Here is a 12371-nt window from a genome sequence, read left to right as displayed (position 1 = left end):
TCGCACTCCTGGGCTGGCTTTTTACATGGATGCTGAAGATTTGAACTCAGGTCCTTATGCTTGTATGGCAAGTGCTCTTCTGCCCTATACTGACATTTTAAACTATCCTGACCTCTGATTTCTTCTGTGGTGCATCTTAGATGCATCAGTGGGCTGCTACCATGCATCTCTTACCACAAACTCTTCTCTCTCTCTTCAAGGGCTATTTGTTCCTCTGAAGCCAGCACTTTGCCTCTTTCCCTGTCCAGATCCTGTTTCATCTTTAGGCATCCACTCCAATGTCACCTTTAGAAGGTCCTTCTTTAACTCTTCTGCCTATATCATACTGTGTTAGAGTGCTTGTGTTCTCCTTCGAGCACAGCCATCTAACATCGCAGTTTTACGGGTTTGCGACTACTCCCTTTGCCATGTTGGAAGCACTGCGGTTTGCTGCTGTTTCATTATTAGCTGGCTGGTGTTTTCCCCTGGCACATGAAAAACTTAAAGCTCAACAAATTGATTTACTGAATGTAAGCTCCCAGAGATCAGGGACAGGCTTTGTCTTCCCTGTCCTACATGGGGAGGTTCTCACATACAGCATGCCCTCAAGATATTGTGAAACAATGTCTAAAGTTTAAATGCTAATGTTTTATGGAAAAAAAATAACTTTGAGATCCCTTAAACACACTCAGTTCTACCCTTAAGGAAGACCGGGTACAGATCTTTCCATCGTACTACATTTAATGTTTGTGTAGTGTATGCCAGCGGTGAGGGTATGTCCTCAGTGCATGTTAAGGTTGGTCGGGAACCTTTTCAAGAGTTGGTCCTGTCTACACACCATCTGGGCCCTGAGATGATGGACTTAGGTTTTCAGAGGGCAAGCACCTCGACCGTACCAGAATTAAATGGGAGCACAGAGCTGGCAGTAATAGCACACCCTTAGTCTCCAGCAGTTGAGAAGTCGACTCTGTGAATCATGAGTTCTAGACCGCCTGGGCTGCAAAGGGTTGGAGGCCAGCCTGAATTGCGCTGTAAGACTACGCTCATGCACACCACATCCCTTCATTAACAGTGCAAATGGAGAATAAAAGTCTGTTTTCCAGGTTGAGTTGGCTACAGGCTCCAGTTTCCTATTTTTAATGTCCTTCTGGGTTCTTTAATCTTACTTATATAAATGCATTTGGCGTGGGCTGGAGAGACGGCTCAGCGGTTAAGAGCACTGACTGCTCTTCTGAAGGTCCTGAGTTCAAATCCCAGTAACCACATGGTGGCTCATAACTCATCTGTAATGAGACCTGACGCCCTCTTCTGGTGTGTCTGAAGACAGCTACAATGTATTTACATATAATAATAAATAAATCTTTGGGCTGGAGCAAGCGGGGCTGGTCTGTACAGCTACAGTGTACTCATATACATGAATAAAAAAAATTTTTAAAATGCATTTGGCGCCCCCGCCCCCCCAAACCCTTTGCTCCACAGGGAGACCACCAAACTGTTGGGGGGAACTGTAAGTTAAGACCAGCAGCTCCACTAGCTTGCTGGCATTCCTTAGGGTTCATACCAGTCCCGCCCTGCCCCGCTCTCCCATCCACCCGCCTCTTCCATCCCAGCCAGGCCTAGTCGGTGCCTGAGTCCGGGTGGGAGGGGAGGAAGCGGAGAGGGAGACTTAGGAGCTCGGCCCAAACCTGCCTCCCAACCCATTCTCCCGGGGACCAGCAGCTTTTCAACCACGCTGGCAATGAGCTTTCTTATCCAAAGGAAATCACGTCTTCAGCTGTAAAGTAGGGACCTCAGGGGGGGACATCCCGTGTGTTTACTCTCGTTGGCTCGCTCCAGCGCTGCTGCAGGGACGGATTGGCTCCCCACCAACCCCCACCCCGCTCCCCTGACGCTCACAGACTCCGCCCCGGCACGGCCATCTGCTCCTCGTGGGTTCTGGGGTCTCCTCCTGACCCACTCCCTCCGCCCATCCCCTCGCGCCCCTCCCCGCCCCGACTCCGCCGGGCTCCACCCCTTCCCCCTCCCGGCGCCTGGGGCTCCGAATCTTCCCAGCGGTTGCCCCGGAGACGAGTCGATACCAGGCAAATAGGCATTGGAGAAAGAAAAGGGGGGAAAGCTGCACGACAGCCTGTTAACAAAGGAGCCATAAAAGCAGCCCCCAAATGTCTGGGAGAAAAAATCCGAAAGCGAACTAGCAATCACCCCAATTTAAAACCGGAGGGAGACGCAGAGGAAGGGGCAAGGTTCCCGTGGGGGTGGGTGCACAGATTGCCCTTTGAGCTTTTGGGAATCTCCTGGATGGTGGTGTTGGATCAGCCCAGTTGGCTTTTCAAGCTGGAACTGCTAATGAGGGATTCGCGTCCATCCTGGCGGCTGGTTTCTCGGGCCAGGCCAGCAGGCTTCCTTACGGGTGCTAACACGTTGGTTGGCAAGACGCATTTCGAAGAAATGTTCCTTCCAGCTGCTCCATGGAATATGACTTCGGGATTGAATAATGTATCTAAAGGTACTGGACAGTCAGGAGATGAAACTTCACGCAACGATGTTCTGCTCAGTGACTGTCAAAGAGCACTTGAACAAAGGGTTATTGGCTTGAACCAACTGTCCTTTTCACTCAAAGTGTGACCTATTTCCCTACAATGAACAGAAAATAAAACTGTTTGACAATTCCGAGCCAACACCAAGAGAAACGAACCATTCCCTCGACTGCTTCTCGCCTCCTCCATCGTTCACGTTGCACAGTTATTAAATGCAAATCCGAAAGCTGGTCTGGATGTTTTCGTGAGCGAAAATATGAGTGGTAGAGGAATGTTTATTAAGTTGCGTCCTCTATCCCTTCTCCCTTCCAGATACATTAAATCAACGCCTGGTCTTTCACACTCTAAAAGCGTCTGGTACTTCGGTGGCAAGGGCTGTGGTAAACGGGAGATGTATCCTACACGCCGCTGTAGAGCTTGCCTTTAGCCTGGCTTAGACATGGAATCTCCAGGGATTTTCTTGCTGTCTCTCAACATTGCAGGCGATTTTTTCTGAGACTAGGACTCGGTCTTTTACAATTTCCTCGCTGGTGCCTCTCTTCCAGGAACACACTTGATGCACAGACAAGTTCAAAATGAGACCCCTCCGATGTTGGCAGCAGGCTAGGAAAACAACCCATGTCGACGAGAGTAGCTGTCTCCCAACTGTAAATATGGATTCGTACACTCAAGGCTCGCTCTCGTTTTACTACACAGGAAAATTAATTATGTCGTTTCGAACAGTGATAAAACGCTAGCAAGTTTCGATCTTCTGCAAATGGTCCTCACAGTGTTTTGTGGAGAAGTGATCGCTAATTGGAATAGTCGGAGAGACGCGATTTGAGGCGCTCCAAGGACCAATTTCAAAATATTTTATTTCACGCCTCTGGGAGAAAGGAAGAAGCAAGGCTTAGGCTGCTTGCTGCTTTTGCTTTTGCATTTCCCACATCTGGCCTACAGACCTAATTTCAACTGGAGATCTCGCTAGATGAAATTCGATCTTCGTGGTTTAAATACCTTTCAGTGTGGGACGATTTAACAATTGCAGCAGTTTTTAAAAAAGAAACAACCCCCCCCCAAAAAAAAATCCTTGCGCACTATCTGTGAAACCCTTATGGAGCGCGGAGGGAAAAATGCTGCTAGCACACAAATCCTACCCATTGTCTTTAACACTCGCAGACACACTTATACACGTAAACACACGGGAAGGATGGGGGAGGGGAGAGAGTGGCTAGAAACAGACGCGGATATAGACCGGCTAGAGTCACTGCGAGTCAAGTTAAAGCTTTCTCCGCCCCCATCCATAAGTACCCCTCCCGTGTTAATTAATTCCAAACAAAGCAAGCCAATCAAGAGATGCATTATTATTTTCAGGCCGAGGGAGACGAGAAGGACGTATTTTTTAATTGATTTATTTATTTGGAAGACATTAATTCTCGATCTGAGGCTGATTTTCAAACCGTTTGCAAAGCGCGGCTCCATTGTTCGCCCGGAGCGCAGGCCCCGCCCCCTGCTTTGTGTGCGGCGCGCGGATTGGTCAGCGCGCGCGGGGGCCGCGTCAGCGCCCGCGAGCCCATTCATCTGTGCACTTGGGCGTTGGACCCCGCATCTTATTAGCAACCAGGGAGATTTCTCCATTTTCCTCTTGTCTACAGTGCGGCTACAAATCTGAGATTTTTTTTATTACTTCTTTTTTTATAAAACTACACTTGGGCTCCTTTTTTGTGCTCGACTTTTCCACATTTTTCCCTCCTTCCTGCGCTGCTGCTTTTTGATCTCTTCGACTAAAAATTTTTTATCCGGAGTGTATTTAATCGGGTCTCTTCTGTCCTCCTCGCCGCCCCCACCCCCTCCCTCCGGTGTGTGCGCCGCCGCCGCTGTTGCTGCCACCGCTGCTGCTGCTCGCCCCGTCGTTACACCAACCCAAGGCTCTTTGTTTCCTCTCTTGGATCTGTTGAGTTTCTTTGTTGAAGAAGCCAGCATGGGTGCCCAGTTCTCCAAGACCGCAGCGAAGGGAGAAGCCGCCGCCGAGAGGCCCGGGGAGGCGGCTGTGGCCTCGTCGCCTTCCAAAGCAAATGGGCAGGTAAATTCTACCTGTGGGTCTGGGCATTTCTTGGGTGTCTTTCTCTAATCTGGACGCCTCGCCTTCCCTCTGGTCGCGCCCGAGGTGCATTCCGGGGAGGGGAGCCTGGCCAGATCCTAGTCTGAAAGTTGAATGGGTAACGATAGCCTAAATTGCCAATTTTTCATAGGAAGGGTGCTCTCCACCCTCACCCCAAAGGAGTGCTTCCTAAGGATCCTGGCGAATTCTTGAGTAGACCGGAGGAAGAGTGATAAATCGCTTAAAATGGCGTGGTTTGGAGATTGGCTGAACGTGACTAGTTAGATGCACCCCCACCAACGCCCCTCCAGGTTGCATTTGTATTTGGGGCCACAGTGGTGTTTGGGTGGCTCACGTATTTATTGTCGAGATTGGGTCGTCTTTGAGGTTTCTGGTGTGGTTGTGTGTGTGCGCGCGCGCCTGTGTATGTGTGTGTAGGAAGGGGGGAGCCAACGCGGATGGCGGTGGAGAAAGGCGAGCTGAGAAAGCTTGTCTTATTGTATCCAGAGGCAGTATGCCTCGGGTTCTTGGAAAGGCGGCTGGGAAGAGCCGGACAGGCAGCTTTTCGAAGTGCCTTTCCGATGCCCCCAACCCCGGTAGCTGTGTGACTACACACCCATATGACTTTTTAAATGGGTATCCTCGTGTGGTGGGAATACTCAGTAGGTTTTTGAAGCCCCTTTTCTGCCTGCCAAGAAGGGAGCAGTTCTGGTGTTTTGGTCTGGACTGTTCGTGTGAGTGGCACCTCGGCCACCCTCGAGGATCGCCCCAGTGCTGCTGCGAACCAGGCAGAGAGCCATGCTTGGGTGAGCTCAAGAGGTCGGCCATGGGTGGCTGCTTCCCAAACACCGAACATCCACCACGCCTCTTTCCTAGAGGAAAAAAAAAAAAAAAGGCCTGTTCTAAAACTACCGGGGCAAGAGGGGCTCGGTCCCCTTTAAACCCGTTAAAAATGCAAAAAAGGAGCTGCCGGGCGCACCCCGATTTGCAGACTGACGGGCGAAGGTGGGCGTGGAAGCCGAGGCCAGACTTCAGACATAATGGGTTTTCCCCAGCCCCGCTGCTCGCCGAGCCTCGGAGAGGCCGACCCGGGCACCACCTGAGCTTTGTTTGCGGACTCCCGGGCTGCGCGATCCCCAGCTCGGGGGCGCCTCGGCCTGCCGGCAGGGCCCGACTAGGCAGGGCGGGGTGGCCCCGCCCCTGAGCGCCCTCCCGCCCGCGCCCCGCCGCGCTGCGCTCCGCGCGGTGGAGGAGCAGCGCCCCCTGTCGGCGCCATCCGGGACCGCGCAGCTCCCGGAGCTCCGGTCGCTCGGGGCCGACGCCGAGCGTGGGCTCCACTCCCCGGCCGCCGGGTACGCGCCGTCCAGCGGCCGGGTCCCTTCCTAAGCCGGCCCCGGGTGGGCGGGGACGGTACCGCCGGCCGCTCCGAGTGACGCTCCCGTCTGTTTTCCCTCTGCCCCGCAGGAGAACGGCCACGTAAAGGTGAACGGCGACGCGTCGCCCGCCGCCGCCGAGCCGGGCGCCAAGGAGGAGCTGCAGGCCAACGGCAGCGCCCCGGCCGCCGACAAGGAGGAGCCTGCGAGTGGCGGGGCCGCGATCCCCGCCGCGGCCGAAAAGGATGAGGCCGCCGCGGCCGCCGAGCCGGGCGCCGCCGCCGCCGCCGGCGCGGCCGACAAGGAGGCTGCCGAGGCCGAGCCCGCCGAGCCCGGGTCTCCGGCCGCCGAGGCCGAGGGCGCGTCCGCCTCCTCCACGTCGTCGCCCAAAGCGGAGGACGGAGCCGCGGCGTCGCCCAGCAGCGAGACCCCGAAAAAAAAAAAGAAGCGCTTTTCCTTCAAGAAGTCTTTCAAGCTGAGCGGCTTCTCCTTCAAGAAGAGCAAGAAGGAGGCGGGCGAGGGCGCTGAGGCCGAGGGCGCGACCGCCGACGGCGCCAAGGACGAGGCCGCAGCCGCCGGCGAGGCGGCCGCGGCCCCCGGGGAGCAGGCGGGCGGGGCGGGCGCCGAGGGCGCGGCGGGCGGAGAGCCCCGGGAGGCCGAGGCGGCGGAGCCGGAGCAGCCAGAGCAGGCGGAGCAGGCCGCGGCGGAGGAGCCGCAGGCCGAGGAGCCGTCGGAGGCCGCGGGCGAGAAGGCCGAGGAGCCCGCGCCGGGCGCCACCGCGGGCGACGCGCCCTCTGTCGCGGGGCCGGAGCAGGAGGCTCCCGCCGCCGCCACCGAAGAGGCCGCGGCGTCTGCTGCCCCCGCCGCGACGCCCGAGCCGCAGCCCGAGTGCAGTCCGGAGGCGCCCCCCGCGCCGGCGGCCGAGTAAGCACCGGTGCCCTCACGTAATTCAAGAACTTTTCCCCCCCAGTTTGTTTGTTGGAGTGGTGCCAGGTACTGGTTTTGGAGAACTTGTCTACAACCAGGGATTGATTTTAAAGATTTTTTTTTTTTATTTTACATTTTTTTAAGCAGCAATTTTTTTTTTAAGCCCCCTTCCCCACAGATCCCATCTCAGATAGTTGTTACCACCATTCCATTCCGACAGGCCGAGGACGGTTTAGACAGAGCTTCCTCAGCCTTTTTTCTTTTCTTTACTTTTTTTTTTTTGCATCAGTATTAATGTTTTTTGCATACTTTGCATCTTTATTAAAAATGTAAACTTTCTTTGTCAAATCTATGGACATACCCATATATGAAGGAGATGGGTGGGTCAAAAGGAATATCAAATGAAGTGATAGGGGCCACTATGGGAAATTGAAGCAGTGCATAACATTGCCAAGATAATATGCCACTAAAAATGATGGTGGGTGTAAAGGCTTAGGGTTTTCTTTCTTTCCTTTTTTTTTTTTTTTAAAGAAAAGTTATTACGATGTATTTTGTGAGGCAGGTTTACAACACTACACGTTTTGGATAAGAAGGAAAGAGGAAAAAAAAACACCAATACCCAGATTTAAAAAAAAAAAAAGATGATAGTCTTAGGAGTTCACCTAAACCATAGGAACTTCTTGCTTATCTCATGTTAGTGTACCAGTCAGTGATTAAGTAGAACTACAAGTTGTATAGGCTTTATTGTTTATTGCTGGTTTATGACCTTAATAAAGTGTAATTATGTATTACCAGCAGGGTGTTTTTAACTGTGACTATTGTATAAAAACAAATCTTGATATCCTTCAGAAGCACATGAAGTTTGCAAGTCTCCACCCTGCCCATTTTTGTAAAACTGCAGTCATCTTGGACCTTTTAAACAAAATTTTAAACTCAAGCAAGCTGTGACACGTGGAGTGGTTCCTGTTTAGACTGTGGTATGTTTTTGATTACAGCAGCCAATGCTTTCTTTTCCAGTTGTCTTTGAGAATAAAGGAAAAAAAATCTTCATCTTCAGATGCAATGGTTTTGTGTAGCATCTCGTCTTGCGTGTTTTGTAAATACTGGAGGAGCTTTGACCAATTTGACATAGAGCTGGAATGTAACGTTGCTTACAAACATTGCTATTCAACTCCTGCTTAAGGTGTTCTAATTTTCTGTGAGCACACTAAAAGCAAAAAATAAATGTGAATAAAATGTACAAATTTGTTGTGTTTTCTTATGCTCTAAGGCTGACTTCTAGGTCTTAGGCTTATTTTTAGGAAGGCCTTGCATGCCATCAGAAGTACATTTGGCTGTGGTTTTTGATATGAAGTTTTCAAGCTCTGAGATTCATAATCGGTGTCAAATTACATATGTAGGAAGATCTTATACTGTGTCAATTGTTACCATTTATCTGCTTTTAGTTATATATAGCATGCCAGAATAAGTCCTTTAAGACAAAGTGGCTTGACCCTAAGACTATTTTCAAATGTCTTATGAGATTATTTCATAAACTGTTTTCTTCTCACTGCAGGTCCAGAAACTTACATTTTATAGTCAGTAAGAGTGTTGAGTTCAGACTTCACGTAAGTCATTGACGCCTTAGCATTTGGCTCATTTCCAAGTTATTGTTGAAATGCTGTGCTGTACTTTACTGACAGGTTTCTATAAGGAAGTAACGGTGTTGAATGGACAAATTGTCAGTTTGGGGCCATTAGCATAGCTGCAAGCTTTTTTTTTTTAATTAAAGTGTTAGCATCTTATATTCAAATGGAAAGATAATCCTTTATATATTAACCCTTACTAGTTTACTTTCTGCTTATTTTCTATCTCATAACTGGATATTTTTACTTTACTGGACCCTAAACTTCTTTCTTTTTTCTTTTTTAACCATTGCTTTGTTTGATGCAAGCTAGTCCACCTGTTGTGCTCTTTTCTTGAGTAGCGTGTAGGGTGGAGTTCAGGGAAAAGTGAATCACTCTGGTAGCACCTCAATATTACATGGTATTAGAAAGATAACAGCATTAGCTTTGCAATAATGCTCTCTAATTGAAATAATAGATGGATATTAATGGTTTCTTTTCTTTCTAAATATCCTCCCTGATAATAAAACCAAGTAACATTTGAAAGAATAAACTTGATCCTGAGTTTCTTGAGTTTTTGGAAGATTAAAGTCAATCCTGGTAACCAAAGGACTGATTTGTGGGTCTTTCCCACTTTAATCAACTTGTTTGAAAACCCCTAGTTAGCCAAATTGGTGCCTGGTATGTAGTAGGACTCAACTGAAATGGGTTTTAAGAAAATAACTCCTGAACTGAGTAGTTAAAAATACTGTGTAGAAAAGTATTCTATATTGTTAGGTTTGTTCTTTTAACAGCTGAGATTTATTAAGATGCATTATTTTGATTTTAATCACTGCCTAAAACACTTTGGGTGGTATTGATGGAGTGGCGGATTTTCCTCCAAGTGGCTAAATGCAATTTGACATACTTTTCATCCAAAGTTTTGTACATCCTGTTGTTTTCTAATGGAAAAAAAATGTTAATATGGCTTTTTTGTACTACTAAAAATAGCTTTGAGATTAAGGAAAATAAATAACTCTTGTACAGTTGAGAATCGTGTTATTAAGTCTGTATTGGCAGTGTGTACAGTGGCATTGCTGCGGTTATGAACACTTACTCTGGATTATCATAATCATTTATTTGGTCCAATTCCTATTGCTTGTAAAATAAAGTTTTACCACTTGATATAATCGAGCCTGCTAAAGTAGGGTGTTTTACAGATTTTATTTTTTAATTCAAGTTTTAGGGAAAATAAGTGTTAAAGGTTTTACTATCACTCAATTTAGGATTTAGAGGACACATGCTTGATACTGTAGTTAGAATGTGAAACCTTACACATTGAGTTGCTAGCTAAGGCAAAACACATCATTCATGTTTTTTTCCAAATAACATTTTGGATATAAATTGAAGTGAGCCTTGCTGATCAGGTTAAGGAGTTGAGGCACAGTGCTTTCTGAACTCTTGTTCCTTGAGACAGGCTCATCATATCATTCAGGTTGGTCTTGAACTGGCAACTCTCCTGCCTGTGCTAGGATTACGGTAGTGTGCCACCAAGCACAGCTGAGCTACCTTTAAATAGATCCCTTGGGAGTTGATGGAGTAGGGTTCAATATAGCTGTCCTTTGAACATGCTAAAAATTGGCTAAATATGTGGGCTGTTATATTTTACCTTTTTAAAAGAATCACCCTCTATAAACTGAAGATTTTCCCCCTCTCTGCTTCCCAGCCAGGTGATCGTACTCAAAGCAGGGTGTAGCAAACAAACCCACAAATCTTTCAGTTCTTTGGGACTTAGAGTTGCAGTGCTTGAGATTATGCCCAAGAATGCCATTCTGAAAATGAGACGGAAAGAGGCTGTGTGTGAATATCAACAGTTCGTTTAGAGCTCTTTGTGTTTATAGTGGTTTTTTTCTGAGTATTAAATAAGGGCATAATTGATTAAAACCAATGGGATTACTGTTCCCCCTTCCGTTTCACTTTTACTCTAGTTACAGGAGAAGCATGAGTCAAAATCAACTTTTGTGGCTACATGTTTGGGGTTGTTTGTTTGTTTGTAGGGAGGTCAGGTCAAAATTAGAGCAATTTTTGTCTATGATTTCTTCATCCCCAAAAGCTTCTTTGAAATTCTCTTCCCAGGACACAGATTGGAAACATTTCATTGTTTATACTTATGGTTTTTGTAATCCCAATGGTAATTCCTGGTTTGAGCTGCCTGATGAACTAACAGCTTTCCCACCAGAATGGGAGAATTAGAATCATTTGGGAAACTATTTTAGATGATCGCTATTTATATGACAAAGTTTTAAAAATATTTTGGGTTTTAGAAGCAAATAGTAAGTAGTTCAGGAACCCCAAGTAGAAGCACATTGCATATCATTTTTGTTTGTTGTTATTTTGTTTTGCTTTGTTTTTGATTTTTCAAGACAAGGTTTCACTGTGTAGCCCTGACTGTCCTAGAACTCACTCTGTAGACCACTCTGAAATTCAGAGAGTGCCCTCATGGAAAGGGCCTGGTTAAAGGCATGCCCCACCTCTGTCTGACTCATTTGCATATCTTGTTTCATTTCGGAGAAGTGCACTCTGAACTTTATGACCCTGTATTGGAAATGTGAAGAACCACTCTTTTACACACACTTATTGAGACCTCAATGTTCAGAAGTAAGATGACTAGCACTCTGGGATTCGGAGTTAATTATAGGTTCTAACACCACATTACAACGACAGCAGCCTCCAAGCACCACAATATGAGAATACCACGTAATCATTTTGTTTCTGTCCTCAAGAGGCTAAATGGAGTTTAAATACACAGCAAAACAGCATGGTATGCTCCTGGACATACAAGAAGGAAAAAGAAGGAAAATCATCTCTATAGTAAACAATTTTAAGCTGAAGGATTCTGTTGAAAGATTCTGTTGCTGAGGTGGCTAAACTGATGTTTGTCATGTTTGTGTTGTGCTCAGCAGCACTGGACCATGTTGAGCACATTCAAGAGAGCATACTCCTCAGCAGTCCTTTCTAGCGACAAGGGAGTCTGGCCCATCCTTATGTTACTCTAGCGACAAGGGAACCTGGCCCATCCTTATGTTACTCTCATTTTCTAGAACTCTTGGACACTCAGCTGGAATTCAGGAATGCCAACGCATTGGACTTCTTATTCTTTTAAAGGCATCTAGAATCTTGACTCTCTATTCTTCTTCATATGCTCTTCCTTCCCTTCCTTGGGCTCATTCCTCCTAAAAGGAAATCCAGTCACCCCAATGTACCAAGGTGAAACAAAGTACCCCTCACTTCCTGCAAATAATAAAATCTAAGTACACTCACATTACTTATAGAAAACAGTAGCACCCGCATGTAATCATACACACACACACACACACACACACACACACACACACACACACACAGATGAAATCAGGGGAGTACGTAAATGGCAGAATTCCTCCTCTGGGAGTCTATGAACATTGACTCGACATGGTCAGGATAATCTGCTGAGGCAATCAAAGGTAAGGATGCTAAGAATGAGATGTAAATGCTCTCTTCCCTCTCCTATCTTCTCTTTTTGAGATGGGTGTTTCTGTAGCCTAGTCTCAGACCTACAATTCTCCAGTGGACTCCTTAAAGCTAGGTTTAATTAATTTCTCTATTTTAATGCCTTAAGATTGTTATTAAAACTGACTCTTGTAAAAAAATTCCAGATCTAAGCAATTCTCAAAGGTTCCGTGGATGGTATTAGAAAATGCCGTAGGAGGGTAAAGATGGTGGGCTAAAATGGAGAATTTAAGGTTTCCTGCTCCTTGGCTTGCTGCTGCCAAAAAAAAGGTTATCCTTGGTATACAAGGCTCTACATGTACAGCCTTGGTATACAAGGGCTCTACATGGACAGCCTTGGTAT

General features: G+C 47.4%; 2 protein-coding genes across 2 annotated transcripts; both read left to right on the top strand.

Moving 5' to 3' along the window:
- The first annotated feature begins 835 nt into the window (after window positions 1–835).
- On the top strand, window positions 836–4330 carry LOC116075398. The gene is made up of 2 exons (XM_031348515.1): window positions 836–904; window positions 1765–4330. Exons 1-2 carry the CDS (start codon window positions 836–838, stop codon window positions 2602–2604), a joined length of 909 nt encoding a protein of 302 aa, XP_031204375.1. The 3' UTR covers window positions 2605–4330.
- On the top strand, window positions 4063–9664 carry Marcks (myristoylated alanine rich protein kinase C substrate). The gene is made up of 2 exons (XM_031347425.1): window positions 4063–4578; window positions 6061–9664. Exons 1-2 carry the CDS (start codon window positions 4477–4479, stop codon window positions 6895–6897), a joined length of 939 nt encoding a protein of 312 aa, XP_031203285.1. The 5' UTR covers window positions 4063–4476; the 3' UTR covers window positions 6898–9664.
- The last annotated feature ends 2707 nt before the right edge of the window (window positions 9665–12371 follow it).

Source organism: Mastomys coucha, unplaced genomic scaffold (assembly GCF_008632895.1).
Source record: "Mastomys coucha isolate ucsf_1 unplaced genomic scaffold, UCSF_Mcou_1 pScaffold3, whole genome shotgun sequence".
NCBI classification, from domain to species: domain Eukaryota; kingdom Metazoa; phylum Chordata; class Mammalia; order Rodentia; family Muridae; genus Mastomys; species Mastomys coucha.
This window is presented reverse-complemented; position numbering and strand designations above follow the sequence as displayed.